Source organism: Aythya fuligula, chromosome 5, assembly GCF_009819795.1.
Source record: "Aythya fuligula isolate bAytFul2 chromosome 5, bAytFul2.pri, whole genome shotgun sequence".
NCBI classification, from domain to species: domain Eukaryota; kingdom Metazoa; phylum Chordata; class Aves; order Anseriformes; family Anatidae; genus Aythya; species Aythya fuligula.
Genome location: NC_045563.1, coordinates 22,256,383 through 22,282,814, shown reverse-complemented (window position 1 = coordinate 22,282,814; position 26,432 = coordinate 22,256,383). Strand labels below are relative to the sequence as shown.

General features: G+C 40.7%; 1 protein-coding gene across 8 annotated transcripts in view; it reads left to right on the top strand.

The window, feature by feature from the left end:
* BRSK2 (BR serine/threonine kinase 2) overlaps positions 1-26,432 on the top strand; it is a 299,566-nt gene that overhangs the window by 240,671 nt on the left and 32,463 nt on the right. For 5 of the 8 annotated variants that reach the window (XM_032189203.1, XM_032189202.1, XM_032189195.1 and 2 more), the window contains exons 10-16: positions 1,761-1,925; positions 2,633-2,730; positions 7,743-7,893; positions 11,826-11,891; positions 15,887-15,910; positions 21,699-21,759; positions 26,029-26,236. In XM_032189203.1, coding sequence (XP_032045094.1) covers positions 1,761-1,925; positions 2,633-2,730; positions 7,743-7,893; positions 11,826-11,891; positions 15,887-15,910; positions 21,699-21,759; positions 26,029-26,236 — 773 coding nt within the window. The remainder of the gene's footprint in view (positions 1-1,760; positions 1,926-2,632; positions 2,731-7,742; positions 7,894-11,825; positions 11,892-15,886; positions 15,911-21,698; positions 21,760-26,028; positions 26,237-26,432) is intronic. The other 3 variants (XM_032189197.1, XM_032189201.1, XM_032189200.1) reach the window with 1 other exon arrangement.

The following is a 26,432-nucleotide window of genomic DNA, read 5'->3' as shown; positions in this document are numbered from 1 at the left end:
CCTGATGAGGAGGTGTGAATATTCCTGCCTATGTCTGAGGCTGACCAGGTGCCGGGCATAAGGAAAAGCCACTTTTCACTGCACAGAAGACACCAAGCTGTGCTCTCTAGAAATGGCACCCAAGCTGATAGCTGTAAAAGATGCTTGTAGGTGATATTCTGCTGTAGGCTAGGGCAACAAGTAGGAAATCCAAAATTTCTGGGAATTTTCCGAAACAATAATTTCTTCTTAGTCTCTTAAATTACCTTAAGGACCTCTGTTTTTAATGTAATAAATTATTAATGAAGTCTGTTCCTTCTAAAAATGAACTCCAGATCATTAAAAAACAAAATCTCAGCTGCTGTCCGAAGGTCCATCCTGCAAGAATTTATCTTAATGACAATGTCATCAGTGGCTTTAATAGCCAAGGTTATGGTCCAGTCTTTGCTTATTACCTGCTGGGAGCTAAATCTTGACACGCTTTGACTAATAATGAGCTGTAAGAGTAGCTACCTCCTAAAGGCAGGGCAGGGCACTCATGGAATAAGATGTTTCTTTAGTTGGACAAGATTTCCAAATTTAGCCATTAGATTCGGGACCATGTTGTCATTGTACAAGACATAGAGACTTCTGTGAGACTCCAAGGAGGCATCAGCCCCAGAAACAACAAACGCAGCCTGGACCCGACAGTCACACATTGACATCACATAAAGGAAAGGTAGGACCTCACCTGAAGAATATGAAAGCCTCAACATCACACAGAACATCCACTAAGAAATAGCGAAGAGCCCGGATAGACAGTTTCTCTGACCAAAACACCACCACCACCAAACCCACCTCTTTAGGTGGATAGAGTTGACCTAGGTTGCTCCTTTCCCAGCTAAACAAAAGCAAAGATTATCCAGGGTGCCTGCAATATGTAGCGTTCGGTCTGTTATAGATGTCATGACATCTTGACCTGTTTCTTACATTAAGGGCTTTTAACTGCAACAAATAATCTGCATTTCCTGAGTCCAGTCAATAGAGTGAGAGGATTGTGCAGGAAGCCTGTGTTAACTACTTTTCAAAGAGTAATATGCTCTACCACTAATGGATGTTCCTAGGTTAGCCACTGACCTCAGGCATCACACTTGAGCCAGAAGTTTCAAATTTACATTTCTGAAGAGAAGCAGAGTTGTATTTAGGAATATAAAGAAACTGGTTTCCCAAAAAATTCCTCTAAAGTGTGTTAAATATGTACCTCAACAGTGAGGTCTCTTAAATTGCCTTGGAAGTTTCTAAATATTAAATGGTTGCAGTGCCATTTGTAAAGAGCTGGTGAAACGCAGCGAGGTTTTGTTCTCACAGCTCGTTGTTTGAAGGGGAATCGTTCAGCTTGTGCTTCCCAGCCCGACTGCCTGAGTCTGGCCTGCTGATGAGACAGCATCTCTAAAACCATGTAATGTTGTAGAAATGTTTGGCATTACGATGCTGAACAGCTGCTTACATTATGAGGGCATTGGTAAGTGAAGTTCCTACTGCCTTTCTGACTGAATGCAGATATTTCTTATTAAAGACCCAAATCCACAAGGTGATGGTCACTCTCAGCCTTCAGTGCGGTGTCTTCTGAAAAGAATATCTGTCTGGTTGCAAGATCTGGTCTCTCAGTGGGGATTTAACAAGCTATTTCCATCTGGTGCTGCAGGCTGTGTTTCAGAGTACGGGTTCATTTGTGACTCATGTTTCTTTTCTCTCCTTCTTTCCCTGCCCCCTTTCTCTCTCTCATCTTCTTTCCTCTGCAGAGGTGGTAAGAATGAACCAGAACCAGAGCAACCAATCCCTCGAAAGGTGCAGATTCGTTCTCTCCCTTCCTTGGAGGATATCGATCCAGACGTGTTAGATAGCATGCACTCGTTAGGCTGCTTCCGTGACCGAAATAAACTCTTACAGGACTTGTTGTCAGAAGAGTAAGCACTTGCTCAGTCTTAATATTAGTTGGGTGTCTGGGGCTGGGATGCTTACAAACCTGGGGAAAGGTGGAAATCGTTTTACTGTGTCTCTTGCTGTGAGGGACCTGTAGCAACATCTCACTCTCTAGCTGCTCAGCAGCCAGTGATGTTCTGGGAGGGAGCAAGGGGTCACTGACCTTTCCTAACACTTGGTGTCAGTGGTGGAATATTGTTGTCTCTTCCCTCACTGCTAGGCATGGTAATTTCACAAAAAGATGGGCCTTGCAGTTCAGATGGGGAGGTGTCAGTACTGCTATTTGTGTTGGATATGCCTTTGTGAGCAAACTGTTACTTATTTCAAACTTATGCCAGAGAGCTTTTGTGTTTCCTGAGGTGTTACCAGGGACACGTAGTGGGAAGAGCACACAGAGGCTCAGGAAATATGTCTTGTGCCACTCTTCAGCTTCTTGTGGATGTATTACCTCATCTGTCCTGTAGCTCTGTTCCAGATGTGTAATGTGGGAATCGTATTTCCTTCTCTCATGAGCTGCTTGTTGGAGACAGCAAAGTTCTCAAAAGCTTTGTGGGTTATATATCTAGATGGCAGGCATTTCCAGCTTATTTAGAATAACTGTAACTATTTGTTTGATGAGAAAGGTTTGTTTACACATTTTTGCTTTTTTATCTTCAAATTTAAAGATATTTTCTTTTTTTTTTTTTTTCAGAGAAAACCAAGAGAAAATGATTTATTTTCTTCTGCTTGACCGGAAGGAGAGGTATCCCAGTCATGAAGATGAGGATCTTCCCCCTAGGAATGAAATAGGTACTGCAGATAAGACCTCTGTCATCACAAACACATCTTAAGTAGTTCCTCTTCGCCTTTTTGTTTTTGAATATCCTCAAACCCTAGCATTACTATTACTTTCCCGCTGAAATAGTGCACAGCGCTGGTGAGAATCTGCAGCCTGAGGCAGGCAGGTCTATTTTCTGGTTACAGGGCTTCATTCTTCAGGACATAATCTGTGTCAGTGCAGAAACATCCAAGTTGGTTTTGAACCAGAAATCATAAAAAATACCATGTGGACCCACAAGCTGCCTCCATGCAAGTAGATGAAGTTTAGGAGCATTGTAATGTAATGGCAGAATTTTGTAATTACTAATCTACATGCAGTATTGCAGAAGCGCTGCTTCTGGACTTGTACTAGTAAGACTGTGTAGCATTACATCCTGATAAAGTTATATGTGTACACATCCTCTTTTCTATAGGTAAATACATACACTGTTAGAAGTATGAATAGTATCACTTGTCTGTTTATGGTATGTACATTACACCACCATGTTTTTAGACTATCTTAAAAAGATTTTGAAAGCTTAATAGCAGTAAGATTACATATCTCTTAAAACTCCTGTGATAATGTTTTATTCCTGAAGAATTATTTGTTAGTATTTTAGAGTACTGTTGATCACCAAGGACTACACTAATCCAGACAACAGGAAAAATGCTCCCCTAAGGAGCTAACTATGTAAGTGACTCTTGCTCTGCACAGTGACAAAAGTTTAACTAATAAAGCACTACTCACTTCTATCAATTACCTGAAATAGCATTTTTATATACTAGTGTTGTGATTTTTAGGTCTTGTATTTCAGCACTTTGAAGGCTAGAAGCAAAGTGCTCTTTATTCTCACTGGAAAGCTTGTAATCTCCCAGGCCTACAGGGCAGTGGTATATTGAACTATACGTTTGCTAATACTGAACTGAATGATTACATTATCAAAGTTCCAGGCTCCAGGCCCAATAATTTTACAGAGAAATCTCGTCTGTGGGGGATGAAATGGAAATTCTGAGTCAACACGGTAATTTTTTAAATGCTTACCTGAATGGAGCTGCAGAAAATATGTTAGCAAGCATCCTGAAGAAGATGGGTTGTTGTGTCTACTGCGGGTGCTCCGGTCAAAAGGCCCTTTCTCTGTGTAGTTTGTCTTCTAACACTTTACTCATCAGCTTTTGACTCAGATTGTCCTGCAATGTAAAGACACCACCATCTTGTTTTAGAAATGCTTCTGTCATAAAAAAAGAAGCAAGATGACTAGAATGTTCGTATCCAGCATGTAGGCGAATACACAGCCATGACCGGAACACAGCATATATATCTCTTCCACATGTATTTTCATGTGTTGAACTGTTCTCCACTCCTGATTTTTTTTTTTTTTTTTTTTGTGCAAGGAGTGAAAATGTTCCCCATCAGGGAAACACTACCCTGAATGTATCTTTGTGCTGCATTAGCACATTTTAGACTCGGAGCATTATTCTTTGAGAGTTTGTAAGTTGTATTTTGTCTTCCACAGGGGGTTTCCACGTCCTCTGTTCCCAGCAGTATTTCTGAGAACATGGGGCAAGGTTTAATTAAGAGCAGTCATGCTTCTGATGAGTATCTCATCATTAGCCATTAGCAATGGCTTAGCACAGACAGAGAAGAGCAGAGAAAAGGTAATGGATTTAATATTAGCAGGTTGAAGAAACCACATTTGTGAGAGTTGTGTATTGCCTGAGCTCTTGCCAGGGGAAAAAAAAAATAAGAAAGGTGCATCTCATTATATTTTGCTTTTTCCTCTTTCTTCCAAAACATGGAAATGAGAAATTTCTCAGTAAAATATGTGAATGTCAACTAATGTCTCCCTGAGCAAAAGGCTTCTGTGTAGTGGAAATTCTTAATAAACTAGAGAACAAGAGATCAAGCCAGAGTCGCCCTATTAGGATGTAGGTGCCTCATTCAAACTCAGAAGATGAAACTTTCCTGCCTTTCAGATGAATACTGTTATAATTGGATTATTATTTACATGATACTGCCTTCCTCTGTTAAAAAAAAAAAAAAAAAAAAACACTTAAGAATGGCTTCACTTTTCTGATGTGAAGTGAAAGCAAAATACTTCTCCAAAACTGCCACATCCAGACCAGGACTTGAATTTGGGTTTTCACTTTGTTTCCATGTGAAATATTTCCAGAGACTCAAAAACAGAAGTGTGCACACTGGAGGTTTTCCTATTTTTAATTCCTGTGCTGCTGCAAAATCTCCAACTGTTCTTATATGCCACCACTTTAGTCTTTATGGCAGGATGGCTGTATACTTTAGAATCTTTAGACTTGACATTGATGACAGACTCAGTACCCTGTGGTTTCTTATTCAGACCGTTTTAAAAAATATGTACAGCACTTGACAACCTTATCCATGTATAGTGTAGGTTTGTAGCCAATTTCAAGAGGAATCAAATACCAGTGTTAGAAGATCGACTACATCAATGCAAACTTCTGGATGTATTTTCCATCAAACCTTTGTGAATTGCTGTTGTTGAATTTATGGGTGTGTTTCACCACCTGCTCCTTTTGCTTATTCCTTCTGTTTGAAAGTTTAAAATACAGACTGGAAATCAGTATCTTCCAACGTATTGAGCAAAGATTGATATAAAAGAATGATTTAGCTTGTCAGCAATATCCTTACCTTCTTTAATTGCTCTGTTGATTCCCTTATAGTCCTTCTGGCTACTATCCTTCTTTCAAGCTTTCTTTTTTTGATGGCTATACAAAACGCTGTTCAAGTCTTTGGCTCATTTTTCTTCAAATTCCTTTTTAGATCTTTTTAATGTCCACCATATATTTGGCCTAACTATCGCTTTTGCAACTGTCACTTGGCTGAATTTCCATTTTCTAAAGTGTTCTGTTTTAAACATGCATGGATGAAATTGCCTTTAAAAAATCTTCTCGTATAATGTTTTTCTTGACTTTTTCCTTCTCCTTGTTTAGACTCTGTTATTAACTAACCTTGATGCCATCTGAGCTTACTCATCTCCTTTCTTTTGACTTTAGATGCGTGCTTCGTTTTCCTTCTTCATTCTCTTTCCTCATCTTCCAACTTCATTTTTTTTCCTTTCTTTAATTCAACTGCACTTTTTTCCTTTCATTTCTAATGTCTCATATCCCTCTAGGAATCTTTATATTTTTATATCTTGTGGATACCAAATTTAATTTCATTCTGGTTATGCGAGTTAGTCATCTGTAATCACACTTCTTACACCAGCATTTGTTCTGTAGGATGGATCCTTTCTTGTTCTTTGAACTTGTTTGAAGAAGCAGGAATTTGAAATGTCTAAATCCTGTCCTAGCTTATTGTTGACCATGTCTCTGTGTGCAACTGAAGTCCCTCAATACAACTGCTTTATTAGGTTTATCTTCCACTATTTTTCCCTTAACTTTATGCACTGTGTTTTTTTCCTACTCTGAAGATGATTGCCCCTGCTGGTGTTTTCTAGTATATTTTTATTACTGAAAGTAGTTTCAAATGGAGTGAGATACAACTGTTTATTTTCTAACTAATTTTTAACAGAATTATTATTATAATACACGTAATACTTCTATAGTAACACACTCAGTTGTTATTACTAGCCCGTTTGCATTAGGGCTGTATTTACTCATGCTCATTGTTTCAAGAATAAGCCCTGCGTCAAAGGAACCGTATTCTAAAAAGCATGATGTAAGAGAGAGAAGAAACAAGCAAGTAGGCAGGGGCTGAGGACGTCAGGGTAATGAAAATAATACCAGACTAGGCAGTACTGATCTAACTGTGGCAGTAGTAATATAATAGTCAAATATAGCATTATTGGTTTTACAAAGAAATCCTGGCAGACGAAGAAGCCTTAGGGACTGGACACTGTGAGCCTCTTTTTGACTGAAGAGGTGAAGGATGCCTTTTCTTACATGTGGTCACTCTCCACTGAAATCAAAAATGTGCCTATAAACAGAGGCAGGGTACTGAAATGGCCCAACCAAAGCAAGAAAATCTTTCCCTATTTATTTTTCTGCTTTCTTCTTTACTGTTTTGATGCTATCAGATATGTTCGTAATAAAAGAACTCAGCAGGTCTGCATTTGGCTCCCTGCATCACCATGAAGGTGTGTATAGTTTGGCAAGTCACCTTGGAGCACTTTCTGTTACGCAGTTTGGTATCTAAAGACTCTTTCCAGAGCAACTTAGGAGCTTCTCAAAACTGCAGTAAATGTTTGTCTGCACCTTTATGTATGAAATGTCTTTAAATATCTCATTCTTATACCTCAGCTTTCACTCTGTAGAATAAAAGTAGCACTTCCATACCTCATAGGAATGTTACACAATAAAAAGTATAAAGCACTTCAGTTACTATAGCAGTAAAAGCTGTATGATGACCTCTGAGATAAATTTCAGTAGCTCTCATCGGAGATTCATCTCAGGTAGACAAGAATGTTTAATTTGTAATGCTGAAGGAGGAAAATATAAAACAGCAGGGAAAACCTGAAATCTAATCTTGAAGATGCAAAAAAAGGATGTGTTTTCAGAAGAGAATGTGAGTCTGAATTTAGAATCTACTTATGTCCTTGTGTCACGTTTAATTTAGCTAGCATGGACATTGAAAGCAAGCTCTAGCTACTTGAGTGCATGAGCAGAATCCCTGGATAGCATACGCTCTAGCTAGCAGCTTCCGCTATAGCCCATGCTATCATCTTGCTATTACTGTTATCAGCTTTGTAAGGTAATTTGTGCAGGCTGTGCTATAGTTGTACCTTTATTTTACAGTGCTCGTACATTCAGGACAGTAGCAATACTCCTTTTTTCTGCAGATGGATTGCAACTTATGTCTTAATGCTTGTAAATTTGGAAGAAAAGAGGCTGCAAATGTTCATCTCCATCACGAAGATACCTATCTCTGTAGGGGGGTGTGAGAGTGAGATTGGTGAGAGAGGACTGATCCAAGCTTTGTGAGGTAAATCACAGCCAGATTCAGCTGACAGTGTTTTCTTTTTGTAAAGATCCACCCCGGAAGCGTGTGGACTCCCCAATGCTGAACAGGCATGGGAAGCGGCGGCCAGAAAGGAAGTCGATGGAGGTTCTCAGCGTGACAGATGGCGGCTCCCCAGTCCCTGCTCGCAGAGCTATTGAAATGGCACAACATGGACAGAGGTGGGTCTCTCCTTTACCCAAGAGCTGAGAGTCCCTCCTGGCTTTGTTACCCTCTTTTATGTTGTACATACAAAGGAGCTGTGGAGCTTTTCTATTCATAGCAGCATTCATAACAACCTCCAAGCACACTTGCAACATGATCTGGCAGCCAACAGCGCTTATGCACACAGGAGCAGAAGCCCTGCCAGGGGCTTAAGAGCTCTGTTTGCTTGCAACTATTTCTCAGGAAACTGCTCTGTCCTCTGGGCAAGATACATCTCATCTCATTTTAATTGTCCAGAACATAGGGATTCAGTCTGAGCTAGATGCACAGGCTGTCACTCTAGGCAGTGGGGACAGATGAGGACTTTGAAAGATCTTAGATACATATGTCCTCTGTTCCAACAATCTTAGTATAAATTATGCTCTGGTCATTCTTCTCTGTCTCCATAGCCTACAGCAGGAATCTAGATGACTCTCTTGGATTAGGTACCTAGCTTTTAGGAACCCGAAGTTAAATGAGATGAACCTCACCATCCACGTTGTTAGAACAGCTTGACTCTGGAAAGCTCTGTCCAGGCATCTGTGGATACTTCTGAAATGTGCTGTCAGAGCCAACACGCATCTGACCCACATAAATTACCACCTGTCTGTAATGCAGTGAAACGAGTATAATTTTACTTCTTTTCTCTCAGAGAAAGTGTTAGTCTTGTGGAGAAACAGCAGAGGAGCATGGTGTTTCCTCAAGGCATGCTCTGGGAAAATAAGTGAACTGTGGAAGTTCACATATATGAACAATGGAAATTGTTTCCTCAGTCGCTATGCCTACCCTAAAGGAAGCACATGCATTTAGTTTTACACTTGTATAAATCAATCAGTACTAAAGAACATTTCATAAATGTGTTGCTGGTGATGCTGTAACTTCTGTTTCAGCTTTATGACATGATTACTTTTGTTTAGCTGTTAAGATCTGTTGAAAATGAGCTTGCTGTGCCTGCTCAGAAACTCCCTTTGCTGACTGAGAACTGTGTGAAGAACGTGGAAAAATGTCATGTCCAGAGTCCCCTAGATCTTCTGGAAAGTTTTACTGACAACTGTTGCGGTTCAGTCTATAGGGAGGAAAAAATGTTGGTTTTGAGGATCTTGCTAGGACTTCAGACCAGATGTGTGGCCTTGAGATACACTGCCAGAAAGATTTTTCATTGTGTTGTAGGTTGGAAACCTGTCTCGAGTGTGTGGTTTGCTTTGATATTTAATGAGGTCTGGGCTAAGGAAGCATTTAGGGCAGGATGTATTCTCAGTGTTCCTCATAGGCCTCAAAGTGATAGGGACTAATGCAAGGCTGACAAACAGTTGTTCACTCCTTGTTCAACTTAGTGTTTAATCTGGTATCCAGTAGAGGTCTGGGCCATGAAGCTCCCAGAAATGAGACAGACAGAGGTGAATCACTTCTCCCCACCCCAAGGCTGCCTGTGAGTTGCAGTGCTCTGCAGCTGTTTGCAGTAACTGTCCAACTGGGTGGAACAAATAGGAAGTGGTGAGATGAACAATCAAAGGTAATGATTCAGTCGTGTTCATCCAGCCTAGAACGTGTTAGATTGATCCTGAAATGTTCTGAGAGCTGAAATCTTCTCTTCCAGCTCTCAGCTTTGCTTTTGGATTCAAAAACGCTGAAGAAGCAAAGCTGCATCTCATTATCCAAAGTATTTCTTTGGCTTTTAAATGTCTCACTCAATTCTGCAGATGAGAAAGCATTTAAAGTCAAACATCTGAGATGAGTGCAGAGCAGAGGGGAGACATACCCAGGTGGCATATCAGTAAAGAAGGACTTTGTCTTATAGGAAGAAGTGAAACATGCCAGGCACAAAAGAGATAGAGGGAAATGTATACCACACAGCTCAGGGCTGGACATAAAGGTGTGATTAAGGGTGGAGGAAGGGATGTAATAACACCATGATTGATGATGATGAGCTTGGTAGAGCTTGTTTTGGAAGGGGTTAAAGGGAAGATGTTATTTTACTCTATGTCTGAGCTTCCATAATTCATACCATTCCACATCCACAGACAACAATGGCACATTTTGTGTTGCTGGCAGCACAGTCGTTTATAACGTGAACTGGCTTCATTAACAAACACCACTGCATGGGGATTGTCTGGGGACGATGCATTGCTGATGGGGCACCATCTGTCAGAGCAGTCAGTAACAAAATGACAAGTGCCTTCCACCAAGACTGAAGGATTTTTAATGGCTAGCTGCATATTATTTTCCATGAAATGACCCACTGAGAGTGGATTTTACAGCACTAGGTCTTAGATCCCAGAAGTGGATGCTTTTTTTTAAAAGAATGACATTTTTTGGTCTGGATGGATGATTATTCAATGCTTTTATCCTACAATACTAGGAAAACAGGGAGGTAGACAATGGAAACAGGCCTCTTATTTAGACACAAAAGACTTGTGCAAACATCTGGAGACACAGAGCCATTACTTCTTTCTTAAGGTAGCAGAGATACTCTTCTAACCAGTGGGCAGAACACACCCATGTTTGTTGTGATTTAGTCCTACATTCCCTTTCCCAGTAGTGAACAGATGTTTTCTTGCATAAAGGGGATTGTAACCTCTGGTTTTATGTGTCTGTGTGATGAACTGTGCTTTTGGTAATAAAGTGGGGTCCTTACAAGCGTCTGGTCTTGGCTTGTTTAAGGGCACATCTTTCCATTGAGGTTTAAGTCTCGGCAGTCATACAGGCTGACAAAGTATTAGGTGAAAAACATAGTCCTTTAGTGATTTAGTTCTGGGTAGTGTAGGAAAGGAATTCAACACAAGGACTGCTTTTTGAGCTTACAGACTCCTTGAGATGTTTGTGCTGACCTCTCCAAGTGTTCTTCATTGGGTCTTTGATGATGTATGACAAAATAAATGTGCACAAACACTGGCCACCCTAAAACTGGTGACTAACTATTGTTGATTCATGGTTTTCGCTACTAGCTGTCAACTAAAGGTGTTCATAATTTTATTTGATTCTGCTTTTTTGGTATCCACACTTCTCAGCCTATCTGGTATTTCACTGAAATGTCAAAAGAAAAGAGGTAGGTTCTGAGCGTAGTTTAACACCAGCTAATTTGGCCCCTGTGCCAAAATCAGACAGGCAAGGGAGAATTCTGTGGGAACTAGAATCCTGTGGGGATATGCCAGAAATTTTCAGCAGCTTTTCTGTGCAAGTCCAAAAACTGTTCTAAAATGAGCTTCATTAACTATGCATTTTCTTCTGGCTATTGAAGTAGATAGCTTGCATGAAAGATCAACTAACATTAGAAAACAGTGTTCTGCGAAACAGTGAAGCATATTACCAGTGAAACATGTTACAGAGAGCTGCCCTTTTAGCAAGGCAGAGGGAATTTTGCTTCTAAGCTTCAGGGATTCACACCCAAGATTATAAAGAAGGACATTTCTCTATACACTGAGTATAGGGAAGAGAGCTGGGAGTAAGTGGTAATAGACCTACAATTTAGAATACAAAATGGATTACTTTTCCTCTAAGAGTCTCTGTGGCCTAATTTGAACCTTTTCCCAGATCATGCTTAGTGTTGAGATCTGCTAGACAAGTCTGAGTAAAGAGTGCTATGCAATCTGTGCCTTCATGCACGTTCTATATGCTCCGGACAATGTAACAAAGTAGATTGTACCTGGGTTTTCAACTGGATAGAGAAGAGCAGGGTTTAAAAGTATGTTTGGGTGAAGTCATCTTAGACCTCAGAAGTCAGGTGGAGATAATGAACTTCAGCAGTGTGTAGGCTTGAGCCATAGCTGGAAAGTAAAATAAAGGTTCCAGAGCATTGCTTAAAAAGGGGAGGATGGGTTGGGGGGCTGGGTGTCCAGCATTGCTTCAGGTGACTCTTTTTTATAAATGTCCACACTAGTAACTCTGTTTTCTCGCTTTGTTCCTGCCATAGTAAAACAATGTTCAGTAAAAGCCTGGATATCTCTGAAGCCAATCCCAAATTCAACAAAGAAGAAAGGTATAAACACTGACAATATGTTCCTCTCCTCTACCTCACTGCTGAGACCTTAAAGATGCAGTACTTACCTTCTCTGTGTGGGGACATAGCTGTTCTCTCCTTAGAGAGAAACAAAGAGGGTGGGATATTTACAGTCCCACACTACATATATTTTTGTATAGTTCCATACTTTTGAGGCTATCCCCAATGCAGCTTGTGACTGTACTGTTTTCCCCACTAAAATGTCATCCTGCCGTTACTTCTGGTTTAGTCCTGCCCCAAGTTAGGATCCCCAGGCTAAAAGTTGTATTTGCTAGGACTGCTTTGGGAATATAAAACACTAAGAAAGCCCAGGGTACTTCATTCTCAGCACTGGAAGCAGCAGTACAACTGAGTCAGCAAAAGCAGTGGTAGGAAACTTTGGAAATCCTGACTGACAGAACAAAACATTAAGTGCCTCTAGGTAAGAGCCAAACTCTTTAAGCAGCCAGGCTGCATCACAGAACACGAGAGGAGAAGATCATTGAAAGAAAGGGGGTTTGGAGGATGATTCCAGTCTAACAGATGCTGAAGAATAACTAAAAGAGTAACTCCCAACTGTGAATAAAGGCACAGCGGAAGACATACAGGCCACCAGATTTAGGGAGTTTTAGTGGACTCACTTAAGTTTGAGTCCATGAACAAAAAAAGAAATTTAAGGGGAGGTTGTTGATGGACATGGAATTCCGAAAATTTCAGTCTCAGAGGAAGAGAGTTCTTCTTGAATGCTAAAAGTTGGCATCTGGATGGATAATTCTTCATTTATAATATGATCCTCACACATTTTGGACAAACACTCAGCTTATCTGAGATCAGCAGCTTGAGATTTAGGACTGTTCCATATGATTCAGAAAGGGGGAAGCGGTGAATTCCTTAAAGGAACCAACCTGAGGACTCAGCTAACCTTTCTCTCCATTTCCCCTTTTAATGTAAGCCTTTCTACTTTAAGATAAATGTGGTGTTTAAGCCACAAGAGACTCCTAGGATGTAAGGACAGCCCCTGTTTTAGCCTTCTGCAGACTGAGACAATCCTTTGTGGGCAGTGTTTCAAATCTTGAACCTGCCACAGTGAAGACCAACTATGTGTACCCACAGGGGAGATTGTCCCTCACATATGTAAGGCACATTTTTTAAGATGGCAGCCTACATGTAAGTACAAGCATTGCACCCAAACAGTTAGAAGCCTTTAAGAGTTTCACAGCCATGAAGTAGAGGTGACACAGTCTTTAGTGGCTGGGCTTTCCTAGACTGTTACCATAGGCATGGAAATTGATGTTCCTTTCTGATTCCCCCTGTACATAAATTACATTCTTGAACACGTGGCACTTCTTGCATTAAAATATAGTCTGAAACTATTCCAAAGATTATCTCTTCCACAGTAATTAAAAGCCAGGTCCAGTAAGAGAGGTGTCTTTGCATTTTGTCTGTGGTGTGAGAAGGGTCCTTCAGATGTTACCAGCACCTTTCACAGTCCCTCTGTACTTCTCTGGCAGCTGTTACGGCTGTGTTAGGAGCAGAGGAAATGACCCTTCAGTAACCACTAGAGGAATTTCATTAAAACACCCGGGCATTTCATGTTGCCTTTTGAAGGTGATGTTTTTCAGAGTACAGGAGGAGAAGGTTAGGGTAGTGCACAAGGATCACCCAGGGTCCCCCTCACTGGAAGGCCAAGCTGATTTTTGAAGGATCACATGCACTGTTCTCTCACCTCCCTCCCACTTTTAAGAGTTAGGATGAAGGACCTCGGTGGTAGGAAAATGAAAGGAACCAAATTCTGGAGCTGTGCACAGCCACGTGAAAGGAAGGGATAGGCAGTGAGAGAAACCCAGCAAAATGGGGCCAGCTAATCATGGTGGCCCATGAAATTTTTGTCCAGTGTTTAATTATCCAACTTTATGATGTCTTTTTTTAAAGGAATACTGCATCTTTAAGGGTCCCTTCCCTCTAGATGCACATGGTTGTCTTAGTAGCTGAGGCCACTGTCCCTTTCTTTTTCTTTTTCTTTCTTTCTGACTTTCTCTTTCACCCCCTCTTTCAGTGCTTCTCTTCTTCTGTATCTGGGTTGCTGCAGCTCCGTAGTTCACTTGCTTCAGTATTGTAGGGAATGCACATGTCTGCGCTTCTGGGTCTATTGTGTCCTGGGATTGTTCATTTTTTTTAAACCTCATTTGCCTCTTCCTTTTCCCTATTGTCAATTTGCTTTCCATTCTCTTTGTTAACCTCTTAAGTGCCTTCCCTGTTGGGAAAATGACTTGAAAGAAAAATGAATCAACTTTCTTGCACCCATTCTATTTACATTTTAATATTCTGCATGTGTGATTATGGGTGTATTTGCTGTATAATTTTACATACATGTTCCAATATACAATGGGTGTCAATTTGCTCTTCTCAGTTACATCAATGTAGGTAGATTTGTATTGCAACAGTTGAGGACAACATTTGTCCCTAAATATATACAATGTATATGTATTTGTATATATATATATGAATTAGATCTTCACCGAATTTGCACTCCAGGCCAAATCACAAATGGAGTGTCACTCAAACACACGAAAAAGAATTTACTATAATGCTTCTTTCCACTTCTCTATCAATGTGTAGCTCAACAACTTTTTCTTTCTATTCTAATTATGTTTTAATTTTAACTTTTCTCACAACTGCCTTGTGTTGCCCAGCCCAGCATCTGCAATGTTCTTGTATCCGGAAGCATGGCTAGTTGCACTGAGCAGGAAACTGTGAAATCTACTGGGCATATATTAAATTTAGCATTTCTGTTGGTGACCGTCTTGTGAAGAATGGATTTTCTTCACCCAGCCAGAGGTAACTCTGGCAGCTTGGGAGCCTGTTATTGAAAATGGAGAGAAAGAGAGAGAGAGAGAAAGAGATAGGGAGGAAAAAAAGCAGGGCATCCGACTTTAAAATAATTTTACTTAATAACACACACAATTTTTTTTTATTCTTAATCTAACCTTTGTTAATGTGAAAAAGTGGTGACACTTTTCTGAGTTTGCTTACTTGCACCCCTAAAAACTCAATATCCTGACTATTCTTTTCCACCATGAGTGCTTTGATTACCATCAAAAAATAAAGAATATTGAAGTTTTTGATTGTCCGTAGGCATCAAAGTCAACGTCAGAGATTCATTCTGCTTTTAGAGCTGCCGTTTCAGACTCTTTTCAGCACAGCATTGATTTATTCTGCATTCACATTTGAAAGATTTTCCTTGCAACCTTTAAGACCCAGAGACTGAATTTATTTTAAATGAAAAATGAGATCCTGGAGCACAAGATGGCATCCACAGAGATAAGTGCCGGGTTGCTGAGCTGGTGTGTTCTAGCTGATCTGAATTCCTGACTATAAGACCATCATGACTAATAAGCCAGTATCAAAGCAGATTCACAGCTTGAGCTACAATCTTGTACCCTGGGCTCCCAAGCTGGCTCAGAAATGCATGCTTTAATAACCAATATGTTTCACAGTTCATTCATGGCAAAAAAAAATACTTCTTACCAGGCCAGCTTGGGGGACAGAGGGACACTACACTGAGCAAAATGGGGACAAAAAGAACAATTTCCTTTATAACAGTCTGGTATGACTGTGCTTTATGTCAAAGTCAGAAAAGAAATGCAGCATGAAGTCTGAACCCCATTGCTCTGCTGACTGCTCTCATTGGGATTTGGCTGGGAATTTTTTTTTACAGCCTTCGTATGTCCCTCTCCATATTCCCCAGTGCCAAAGTTGGACGTGTCTGCAATATTGTGAGCAGGACAAAAGTTACTTTCTAGTAAATGAAACTGTCCCCCTAGTGTTCCTGGTCTCTGAAGACATAGGTACCTGTGGCAATAATTATGACCATGCAGTTCTCCGAACAGTATTTCACTCTGCTTTTCCTACTCTTTTCTCTACCTGCCTCCACATCCCTCTCTCTCTCTCTTTTTCTTTCTCTCTTCCCTCTCTCTTCATTTTCCCTTTCCGAGGATGGCGAGTGCTGATCCATTGGGGTAAGCTCTGGTTTTGGATTATTCCTGTTGCGGGACCTGTTGTATCTTGTAGAGAAACTTTTCATTTGCATTTTACAAACACAATCCAGGTGGATATATGTCAGGGAATGAGGCTTTACAGCAGGGAGAGGCAGAGAGATGTGGGAAGAAGCATTTTTGGTGCTTTTGTGCCTGTTTGTGTGCTTTTATGTTGGAGTCACACTCCATATAATTTAATTTGGGGTTCTTTTTTGTTCTCTGTCTGTCTGTTTCAATGTCTGTGGGCACACAGAACTAATCTCAGACACTGTGCAGGTACCAGAACACCTGAGAATGAACTCCCCTTCTCCATTTAGCTCTTTTTGTATCTGTTTGGTACCTTCCAGTTAATTTTGATCCTAATTTATCCTTTTTTCTTTTTTTTTTTTTTTTTAAAGATGAAGCTGGGTCCCATCTGAGTTATTAAAAAAATGCTGGGTATTTCCTCTCCTTTTAGTGTAGGTTTTTGTAAGAGGTGAACAGATGGCTCTAGAGACTGTTACATCTTCAAAGCTCTTTATTTTCAATAAAGAGGATATAGGTACTATTAGGAATGCAGTCACACTTCGAATTAAGGTTCCATTTACAAATACTTAACAGAAGGATAATATTTATTAATAAATGATTTAATAAAAATATTGTAATAGATCACTAGACTACAGTAAAAGCTTACGAGAAGGTACAAACTGAGAAGGCTAAAGAGCACCAGTAACATTTACTTCTCATGTTTGTAACATGCTTTACTATTTGTTAATTCTTTTTTAGCCATTTATAAATGGTTATAGTTCAGTATAACTGGCCAATTAAGTGAGGTGGTGCTGTTTAACATCACCTTCTGTGTGCACTGGAAGGAAGAAGAGGTGTGTTATCAACACCCACAGTCCTTTCCATGTACTTTTTGCAAAAGCTTCATCTTCTAAATGGTTATTACCTTGAGTAGACCTTCTGACTTAGACATAAGTATTCCCAGTAAGAGATGTTAAGGTTGGTATTATTTGCACAGTTGGGACTGTGAAACAGAGTAGCATTAGAGGGAGTCTATTCTTATTCCCTAGATCAACTTCAGGGAGCAAGGAAGCACAAGTTTTATCTTTTGGACACTGGAGAGCAAAGGCAATGAAACTCTGTAATACACAGTGCCTGAATGCTCACCATTGCTTACTAATTCAGCAACGGTTTCATACCCTGAACTATAGTTTATGATTTTTTATTTTTACTTGAGTGAGCAAGCAAAGAGGAGTATCAAATGCCACCCAATTTATGCTTTCAGCAAACAAAAATTGGCTGGATATTTTGGCTCTGCCTTTCAAAACTACCCACAGAATCAAACCAATTCAAAATTTGTAAAGCATTTCACCCAGGGACACAAGTCAGATGCATTTTTGCACGCTGCATGCATGCCGCAGGCTCCCCTTCTTAAAAGCATGGCTCCCGCTTGACCAGCTAAAAGGCTTTATTCAGCATTGTAGTAAAGCTGTGCTATGAAAGCAAGTTCTGCTGGGACTGAGGCAAGGTACCAAACTCTCCTCTGACTGCAGGAAAATTTTCTTTGAGATGCTTATTCAAAGAGGAAACAGATGCCAAATCTGACCCAAATGTTTAATGCTGACTGCAAGTCATATCATACTGGTGTGTAGTAGCTGATGCACTGTTTAAAGCACTTGAAAATTTATCTGGATGAAGGGCCATATAGAAGTGCTCTGTGTGTGCAATATGTGTACTACAGTTCCCAGGTCAGCTGCTCTTTTCTTTCATGTGTCTCTCTCTGCCTACACCTCAGCAGTGTCAGGCTTTGGCCCTTCACCTCTTAGAGCCCGTAAGAAACTCAGCACTTCTCTTAAACCGTCTACAAACTGCATTCCAGCTCCTCAGTTTCACCAGTAAGAGATCAACTGGTCTAACACAAATTGAGCCTTGCATGGCTTCCCCTTTGGCAGCAGCTGACTAAAATGAGTAAAAACTCACTTTAAAACAAAGGACCTTTTAACTGAATTATCAAATACACTGATTAATGAATAAAGTCATAAAATATACAAACTGCAGCCCGCACATGCACATTTCTTTTCAGTGCTTGGCCTCTCTCTTTCATAGCTCAGATGTCTCCTGCTTATTGTTTGAGTCTTTGAGGTGGGAGGAATAGCCTGCAATGATTTCAGTGCCCACCTTATGCTTAGAGCCCCCTTTACAGCTTCTCCTTCCTAGAACTTGGGACTAGATCCCTAAAGACTGATTTATTTTTTTTCCCTCCATGCTTGGCAAAGCAATTATATCACCTTGAATGGGACTTGAGTCTCTTCCTACATCCCTAAATCTGGCAATTGTGTTTGAGGGAATGCTCTTTCTCTGAGCAACTGCATTAACTTTTCTGCTTGTTTTTTCACCCTTTTTTTTGGTGTCTTCCATTGGGTTAATGCCCAAGCATACAGCAAAGCAAAATACAGAGCAAACTGAGTCACACACAACACTCACAGTTACCTAGTTTGTTGCATGTAGTATTAAGTTACTGGAATAATTACAGATTTAATACTTCCAATGACATTTAATGCCTATAGAGACTCCTTGGAGGTTATTCACTAATAGATATTTCCCACTAAATAAACTCTGTTCATAGCCTTAAATGTAAGATGATTTCATATTTTTCTCCTTTTTCCACACGTAAGATCATCCAGGGTCTGCCATGCTAATGTGCTGCCTGTAGGGCTTCGAACTTTCATTTTCTGGTGAGAGGGGTACAGATTTGAATTCTCTCTGTTCTTTCATCACAACATTTCAGCATAACACTACATTGTTCATTACTTTCTTTTGGCCCTGTCCCAGTTCTGTCCACCTGACTCTGAGATACAGGAGCAGTGCATGTGTTTGCTTTTTTTTTTTTTTTTTCCAGCATTTCCAGCTAAGATGATCTTATTGGGAGGAAAAATCTCTCATTTTTGCTTGTTAGCATTTTTGTACTGGAGTATAGAACCTGCTACTGTTCAGAGTTTTTATAGCCAGATTGGAAAGTGTGTCACGTTTATAAAGGTAAATTCTGGGGGATTTATGAAATTGAAGAAGATGCAGGGAAGAACTCCTCAGTCTGGCTGTCATATTCCATACCAGCATGCTCTCATAAAGGGGAAAAGTTTTGAAAATGTACAACTCTCTTTTCGCCCACTTAAAATTAACCCATGATTCTTTAAACTCTTTCCGCTGCTCCTCTATACGATTTCCAGTGTGGACAAACTAAGATTTGCTATGAGACCTACTTCTTACGTATTTTGCATGTAAATCAGCAACAGAAATAAAGCTTGTTCGATAGCAATCATGTGGATACTGAATGCATTTCCAGGAGGATTTCACACTAACTCTCTCTTCTGTCCCCTACCTCAGGCTCCTAGGCTGGATGAAAACACAGTACACAGCAACTCTTTTTCAAATATTGTTTCCAATAAGGAACTGGGTGCTGGGAGGGGCGGCTGCCTTGTTTTGCCCTCCATGTGTGTGATCGTTTTTGTAAAAAAAAAAAAAATAGGAGGCAGTGGGGCTGGGAGGGGAGAATTCAGGACTGTTGGAAACTCATCTGATTGCAAAGAGAAAATAGCAGATTGGAACTTTTAATCAAGTATCCTGGAATTCAGGTGAGTGTCAGAGAGGACCTTCCCACCATAATTAAGTGTTGGTGGGAACATCTCCTAGTGGAACTTAAATGCCTAAGTAGGTATTTTACTGCATCTCCGGGCACCTATATACTTCCCAAATCTTGTGCAAGGTAATTTTTAGGCTCCTTTTGTAACTTATGGTTTGGAAGAAGCTTTTCCTGATGACTCATACAAGGAAGATTTAAACTAAATGGAGTTCTTATATACACAACACACTTGCATTGCACTCAGCTACCTCAGTTATGGGAGAGGCACATAAAATAGCCTCTCAAAAGTGGAACAGACAGTTTTCCCCTGAAAGTTACTTTCCTTAAATCTTTATCACTGCCCCAGATGATGATGGTGCAAATTCAGATTTAATCAAGTGCAAAAGAATGCCAAGACTGAGCTTGTAGTATTTGTCTGCTGTACTGTGATGGGCAGACAGCAGCAGGGTACATGGGGGGAGTTTCTGCATAGAATGAGTGCCCCAGATTTTCGTGGCACAAATTTAGATTTCATCTGGCAAAAAGACATGCCAGGTCTTCTGGGTTTTACTTAACTGTGATGGACAAACTGAAATAAGATAGAAGAAAAGCCATCAGTATATGGTTTCTCCAGAGGATACAGAGAGAATAGGACCTACCATTGTGTTCAGTTTTACTTACTGTTTCCTTGGAAATGTCTCCTCTTATGCAGTTTTACTTACTTTTTAATAATGCTGCTACTCAAATTTACTTAGGAGGATACATCTGGGAGAACATTTTAGAAACTTTTTAAAAATTATTTTATTATTCTATTACCAGGTTTAAAAGTTTAGTAAATAGAGGCAGTTCATGGTCTAAATTTATTTATATCTTGTCATGTATAAATTGATACTGTCTGACCTGTGTCCATTATAAATAAATGTATGTGTACACACATGCACAGACACACATGAATACACATCCACACATGCACTGTGTTTTCCAAGCATCTACAGGATTTCAACTGGTTATATTTGTTACCTGAAGGCACGTAATTGCTTTCACTGCTCTTAGTATAGATGAAACATTGGTAGTTTTGCTGAATTGACATATTTCATAGTGATGGTTGGCCAGCTAGGTTCTTAGCCAAGTCCTCTCCTGTAAGATATTTCAGTCTTCCTGACAATTGTCTTGGACAAAAAAAAAAAGGACAGAAAGCAGCTGCCTCTGGGGCTCACTCATTTACAGTCAATCAGAGGGTGCTTTTTTTTGTAATGGGCAGCCTACCTCCTGGAAAGTTGTTCTGCTGAAATGTTTGTGTATTTGGCTTGTGCCCTTTCAGCATGTTCAGCATAGCACATTCATATGTTTTGTTGTCCACAGCTGACATTTTTCATAGGTGGCCTTCGTGGGAGAGCATAAGAGCATTACAGTACAGGTTACCTTGTCAGCAAGTAGGACAGTTTATTCTTTGTTAACTGGCCTCTTTTTGAGGGCACCTGGGCTGTTATCCTGTTATTAGTGTAGTCATCAACAACAGCAGAACTAGTTATCCACAGAGAAGACCTGGCTTGTTTAATGCAACACCAGGAAATCTTAGTGGAGAGCAGAGCTGTGAAGTCCAGCAGTGAGAAGCTGGAAAGGCCAGTGTGAGCTTTGAGTTCAGTGGGAAGTTATTGCACAGGAAATGATCATGTATCTTGGTCATGGAGATTTGATTTTTTCCTTAGTATCTCAAGGAATCCCCCACCCTTGTGCCTTATACACACAGTGGCTTTCTGTGTTGCTTGTGACAGAGAACATCTCATGCTGTGTCCACCAGCACTGCACAGAAGAGAATCCTCAGCACCAGCATGAATCTTGACAGTCCTTTTTAGATTCAGCAGTTCAGCTTGCACAGGTCAGATGTGGTAGTTCCCATGTGCTTGAAGGCCAAGAAGGTAGCAACTCCCTCAGTGAAAAGGGATTACAGTATCCTCCTTGAACAAGCAGCATTTCGGAGAGTTTTGCTTTGAGGGCAGGACAACTGCAAAATGCGACAGTAGTGAGAGGAAAGAGTCATGTGCTTTTCCAGTGACAGCCTCCCTCCTTCTCCTCACTTCATGCCTGTGCCTGCGGTGGCTGGTGTTCAGGGTTATTACTCGTCTAAGTTTTCTGAGGGCCTTTTTCCTTATTGTGTCCATTCAGGTCTCGGTCAATCAGCGGAGCATCATCTGGCCTCTCCACCAGTCCTCTCAGCAGTCCAAGGGTAAGTGGTGCTGCTTCAAGATCTGTTGGTCCAATTCACTCACACATGCTTGATGCTTTTCGACATCTGTTGCTGCAGAGCTGTGGCTCTTAGCTGGGATGTTTTGTTTTTCCTTGGCAGCTTGTAAATTTTCATGGGTGTTGAGGGAAATGTTATTTACAAATCCAAGCAGATAATTTATCACCTGTTTTCCCTGCACTGCTAGAGGTACTTCAGGGATCTCACTGTGCCCCTGTCCTTTTTCAATCTCATAAGCGCATTGAATAACATTGCTATGACTAAACACTGCCATATCCAGCTGAAGTCTGTAGACAGCATGGTTTCAGACCATATATCAGGAATTGTTTCACAGCCACTTTCAATCAAGTCACAGTAGAGCAGCAAGCCATGCTGGCTACAATCAACTCCATTCAGTTTTCCAGAGTAGCTTGGATTAGAAAGTAAGACAAAATAAGTTTTATGGATTTGAGGAACAGCAAATTTAAAGGGAAAGTAAGAAGTTGGCTAATTAAGATGAGAACACTCAAACACTATAAATGAGGTATGTCCACAGGTCCTTACTCAATTGGAGTCAACCAGCTACTGATACTCAGCTGATCAAACATAGTTGATAGTCTATCTGTTGCAAAGGTATTTGTTACTAAGTGCAGTGACAGAGGCCTGCCTCTACCTTGATAACTTCTTCAGTATTCTTAGTGTCTGGCAAGGCTGACTTAGTCACTTCAGGACTTTAGTCCTAACAAAAAGGCTGGAGCTTACCATAAAGTCTATAGGGCTATCACAATCCATGGTACCTCAATGTCTGACCCAGAGCTTTCCACATACTTTTCAGGAATTCCTGAGAAGGTGCCATCCCCCATTGGACACAAATATATTTCATGTGTTAGGGTATGGATATACCTATGGATCTTCTCTTATCTATATGAAGATACCATTGGTATTCCAAATATTTTAAATCGTAATTCCCCAGTAATGCGTGTAATTCTTTCACATGAATACACGGTCAAGTGTAAGTTTGCAGGCTAATAAGGCTTCCAACTCCTTGCTTGACTGAACTTTTTTCTGAAACATTCTGGGTTCCTATCAATTGTTACTCTATTTTGCAACTAGCTAAATGTTTGCAGTTCCCCCTGCGCCTTTAACATGCCAGGAACCAGTGAAGATCCATTTCCTTTCCTTCCTTGTTTCTGCACTGGGGCCTCCTGGATGGCAGTGGAATGAAGCAGATGTCTGAGAACTCATGCTTCTGCAGAATGTACTGAAAACAAACAAAACCAGTTTTCTGCACAAAATAAGCATCCAGAGCTGTGAACCTTAGACTTGATCTCATTAATTGATCTCTTGGGATCAGTTTCTGACATCTCAGTAGGTCTACCTCAAAGAATAAAGATGACAAGATCTGTTCCATAGTTGCTGTATCTTAACATTACTACTTAATAGGCAGTTGATTAAATAGTCTTCAAAGGGATTTAGCAGCCAGATGGCATTTTCAGCAGATCATAACCATTTTAAGACAGGTCACGTTTGTAGCTTAAAAGGTAATGCTGGAATAAAAATCATTTATTTCTTTTTAAGTCCATACCTATGCTTCGAATAGCACCTTAGATTATTGAAAGAGAATATACTTTAAAAAGCAAATACACATTTGACTGTATGCACTGCTTAGGTGAAGTTCTATGAGCAATTGAATCCAACAGCAACTAAGAGTTGTTAAATCTCAGAAGAACTTGCTAATGGAGTTCCCCATTGCACCAGCTGAAAGACAGACCTAATCTTGTTCTTTGTTATGTTACTAGAAATGTGATAATTAAGGACGCCCTAGAGATTCATAATGAATTAAGTTGGAGATTAATTCGACTTTGTATCTTTCAAATTTGTTTCTCAAACCATCATACTCATATGATATAAAAATTGCAAGGAAACATTTGCGATCAACAGTCTTTGACGTATATCTGCTGGAGTCATTTGCAAATGGTTAATAGTCAGATGCTGATAGCGACTTCCCTAAATTAACCACTTCCCTTATCTTTTCCCCTTCCTTTCTCATTGGTAATCAGAACTGACCAAAATGGGAGGCTTGGTTTTATCTTTACAATTCTAATAATAATAAAAATATTTTGATTTAGTGATTCTCTTTTAAGTGACCAAACCCTAAGCTCTTCAAAGTCATTAGCAAACTTTAATGCAAACCATTTTAAACATTGCTTTAAATACATCTCTGCATTTTCTAAATATGGCAGCATTATGTTAATCCATTAAACCCAGAAAGTAAACTTACTAGTGAGTTTGCTTACCTGACAATTGAGGCAAGATTACCTTTACACGGCATGTCTGGACAGTGCCTAGCTAGAGCTTCTATCCATTCAGAATGGATAATAATAATAAAAGGTGATAAATAATTTATAATAGTTAATAATTTATAAAAATCAGAAAGTGAATGCAGACCAAAGCTAAAGAGCTGGAGCAGTAATCTGTTATTACAACTCTGCTAGTATTTGTAATCTAAGATGTTTACAGCAATATTTTTAAGGACATTCTTTTTGTTTTCAAAGTGACTTTTACTTCCCACTATCCTTCAAAAAGGCTTCTGTCCTCCCAACTCTGTGTATTGCTGTTTGCTGACTCCACAGGAATGGTTTTCCCAAAACACTTGTAACATGTATAAATGTTATTATTTGGGGAAAAAAAGCATTCATAATCCCATTTTTGATAACTCACTGGTGGATTATGAACTGCGATTGTCTTTTTCTGTTTTAAACTATATCTTACAAACAGTGGTTCCCCGTACCCCTTCACAGAATTGGGACTTAACATCAAATATTGCTGTGACTTTATGACAAAAATCCTGATTACTAAGCTGTCCTCCGATGGCATGAGGGATGTTGCAGGAGAAGCATAAAGTCTGATGGGAAATACCATCTCTTCCCAGATAAATTAATTTTCCAGCCGTCTCTGAAATTCTTGCTATAGCTGTTCACAAATTAAACACCAACCTGAGGTCATGTTTTCCTCTGGGTGTTGCATTCTCCGAAGTCCCCGAGCAGACGCTGAGCGGTTTAACCATCCAGGGGAGGAGGGTGGATGCCAGCAGGGCATCGCTCTCCCTTTCCCACCTCTTTCTGCAAGGGTGGCTACATCTGATGTGTGCATTAAGCCAGAGTCAGGGGTAAAGAGGAGGGACAGAGGTTCTGACCTGTGTGTGCAGTAACCTGTGTTTATCGCCTACCACTCCGTGTGTATCACACACCTGTTTTGAGTTTCATCTCTCCACTGGGTTTGCACGTGGGCACTTTGAGCTGAAAGAGGCGGTCCCATTCTTGGCACATCTCAATTTGTCTGTGGCTTGAGTGGTTCTTCTTCCCTTTCCTCACCTCCCTACGGCATTGTGCTTCTCTCACTGCAGGGCAATCAGAACAATCCCAGAGAGATGGCATTTCTCTCTTCTTTTTTTTTTTTTTCTTGGTTAATTTCTTTCATTATTATTATTATTTATTTATTTTACTTTTCCTTTGTTTTACTTTTCTTTCCATTGTTTTCCTTTGCTGACACGTGGTTGGTTAATAAGATGAAGCCTGTTATGACACTGTTGTTCTTGCTGCTGCCGCTGCTGCTGTTGTTGATTATGCTGTGTTCCCAGCTAACTGCATGTCTTTTTTTTTTGTTTTTTTGTTTGTTCGTTTTTGTTTCTTTGCAAAATCCCTCCCCCCCACTACCCCTTCACCTCCATCTCTTGTGTCTCCTTGTGACATGATGCATCTTTGTGACTCGGATGGATTTTTTTCTGACTTTCCTTTCTCTGCTCGCCCGCTCTATGCGTATTTCACTGTTTTTGATGTGCATGGACACTCTGCGTCTGTCTCGTAGCCTATCAGAAAGTTCTTCATCCCCCCTCAGACCTCCGACCTCCCTTTCTCTCCCCGACCCCAAGTCTCCTTGGACCCTGATGCTTGTAGGAACGCCTCCAGGCCTGGACATGTACTCCAACCAAAGCCAGCACTTCAGCCCAACCCAAAGACGCAGACTTTGCCATCCAAGAGCAAATTGGCCGAAAAACCACTCCAGTCAACTAAATCCAACCCACTCCCTTCCAGCAATGCCAGCACCCCCTCTTCCCAGAACACCCCTGTGCAGAATGCTCAGGGTCGCACGCCTGCTGCCGGCTTTAACCCGCAGCTGGCTGTTCCTAAATTGCAGACCAACCCTATGTCTCCTGTTAGGTTACTCCCTTCTAGTACTGACCCAAGCACCAAATCTATCCCCATCATACAGGTCACCCCTCACCCCTCTCCAAGGGGAAGTCCCCTCCCTACCCCCAAGGGGACACCTGTCCATACGCCAAAGGAGAGCCCAGCAGGCACACCCAACCCAACACCACCATCCAGCCCCAGCATTGGAGGAATGCCATGGAGGACACGACTCAACTCAATCAAGAATAGTTTCCTGGGGTCTCCTCGCTTTCATCGCCGGAAATTGCAAGGTGAGTACTCTGCCCTGATGTACCAGGGTGGTTCTGGTTTGGGCAGCCATTCAGTAGCAATTTGATGCCTCTCTGTGGCTCTGCAAGTTTAATGTAGCAAGGACTGAATATTGGTATCGAGAGCGGTAGTGTCAGGCAGCCCTAGCCCAAGGCGTGTGTCAGCAGGCTCTGTAAATCCACTGCACCTGCTCCAACA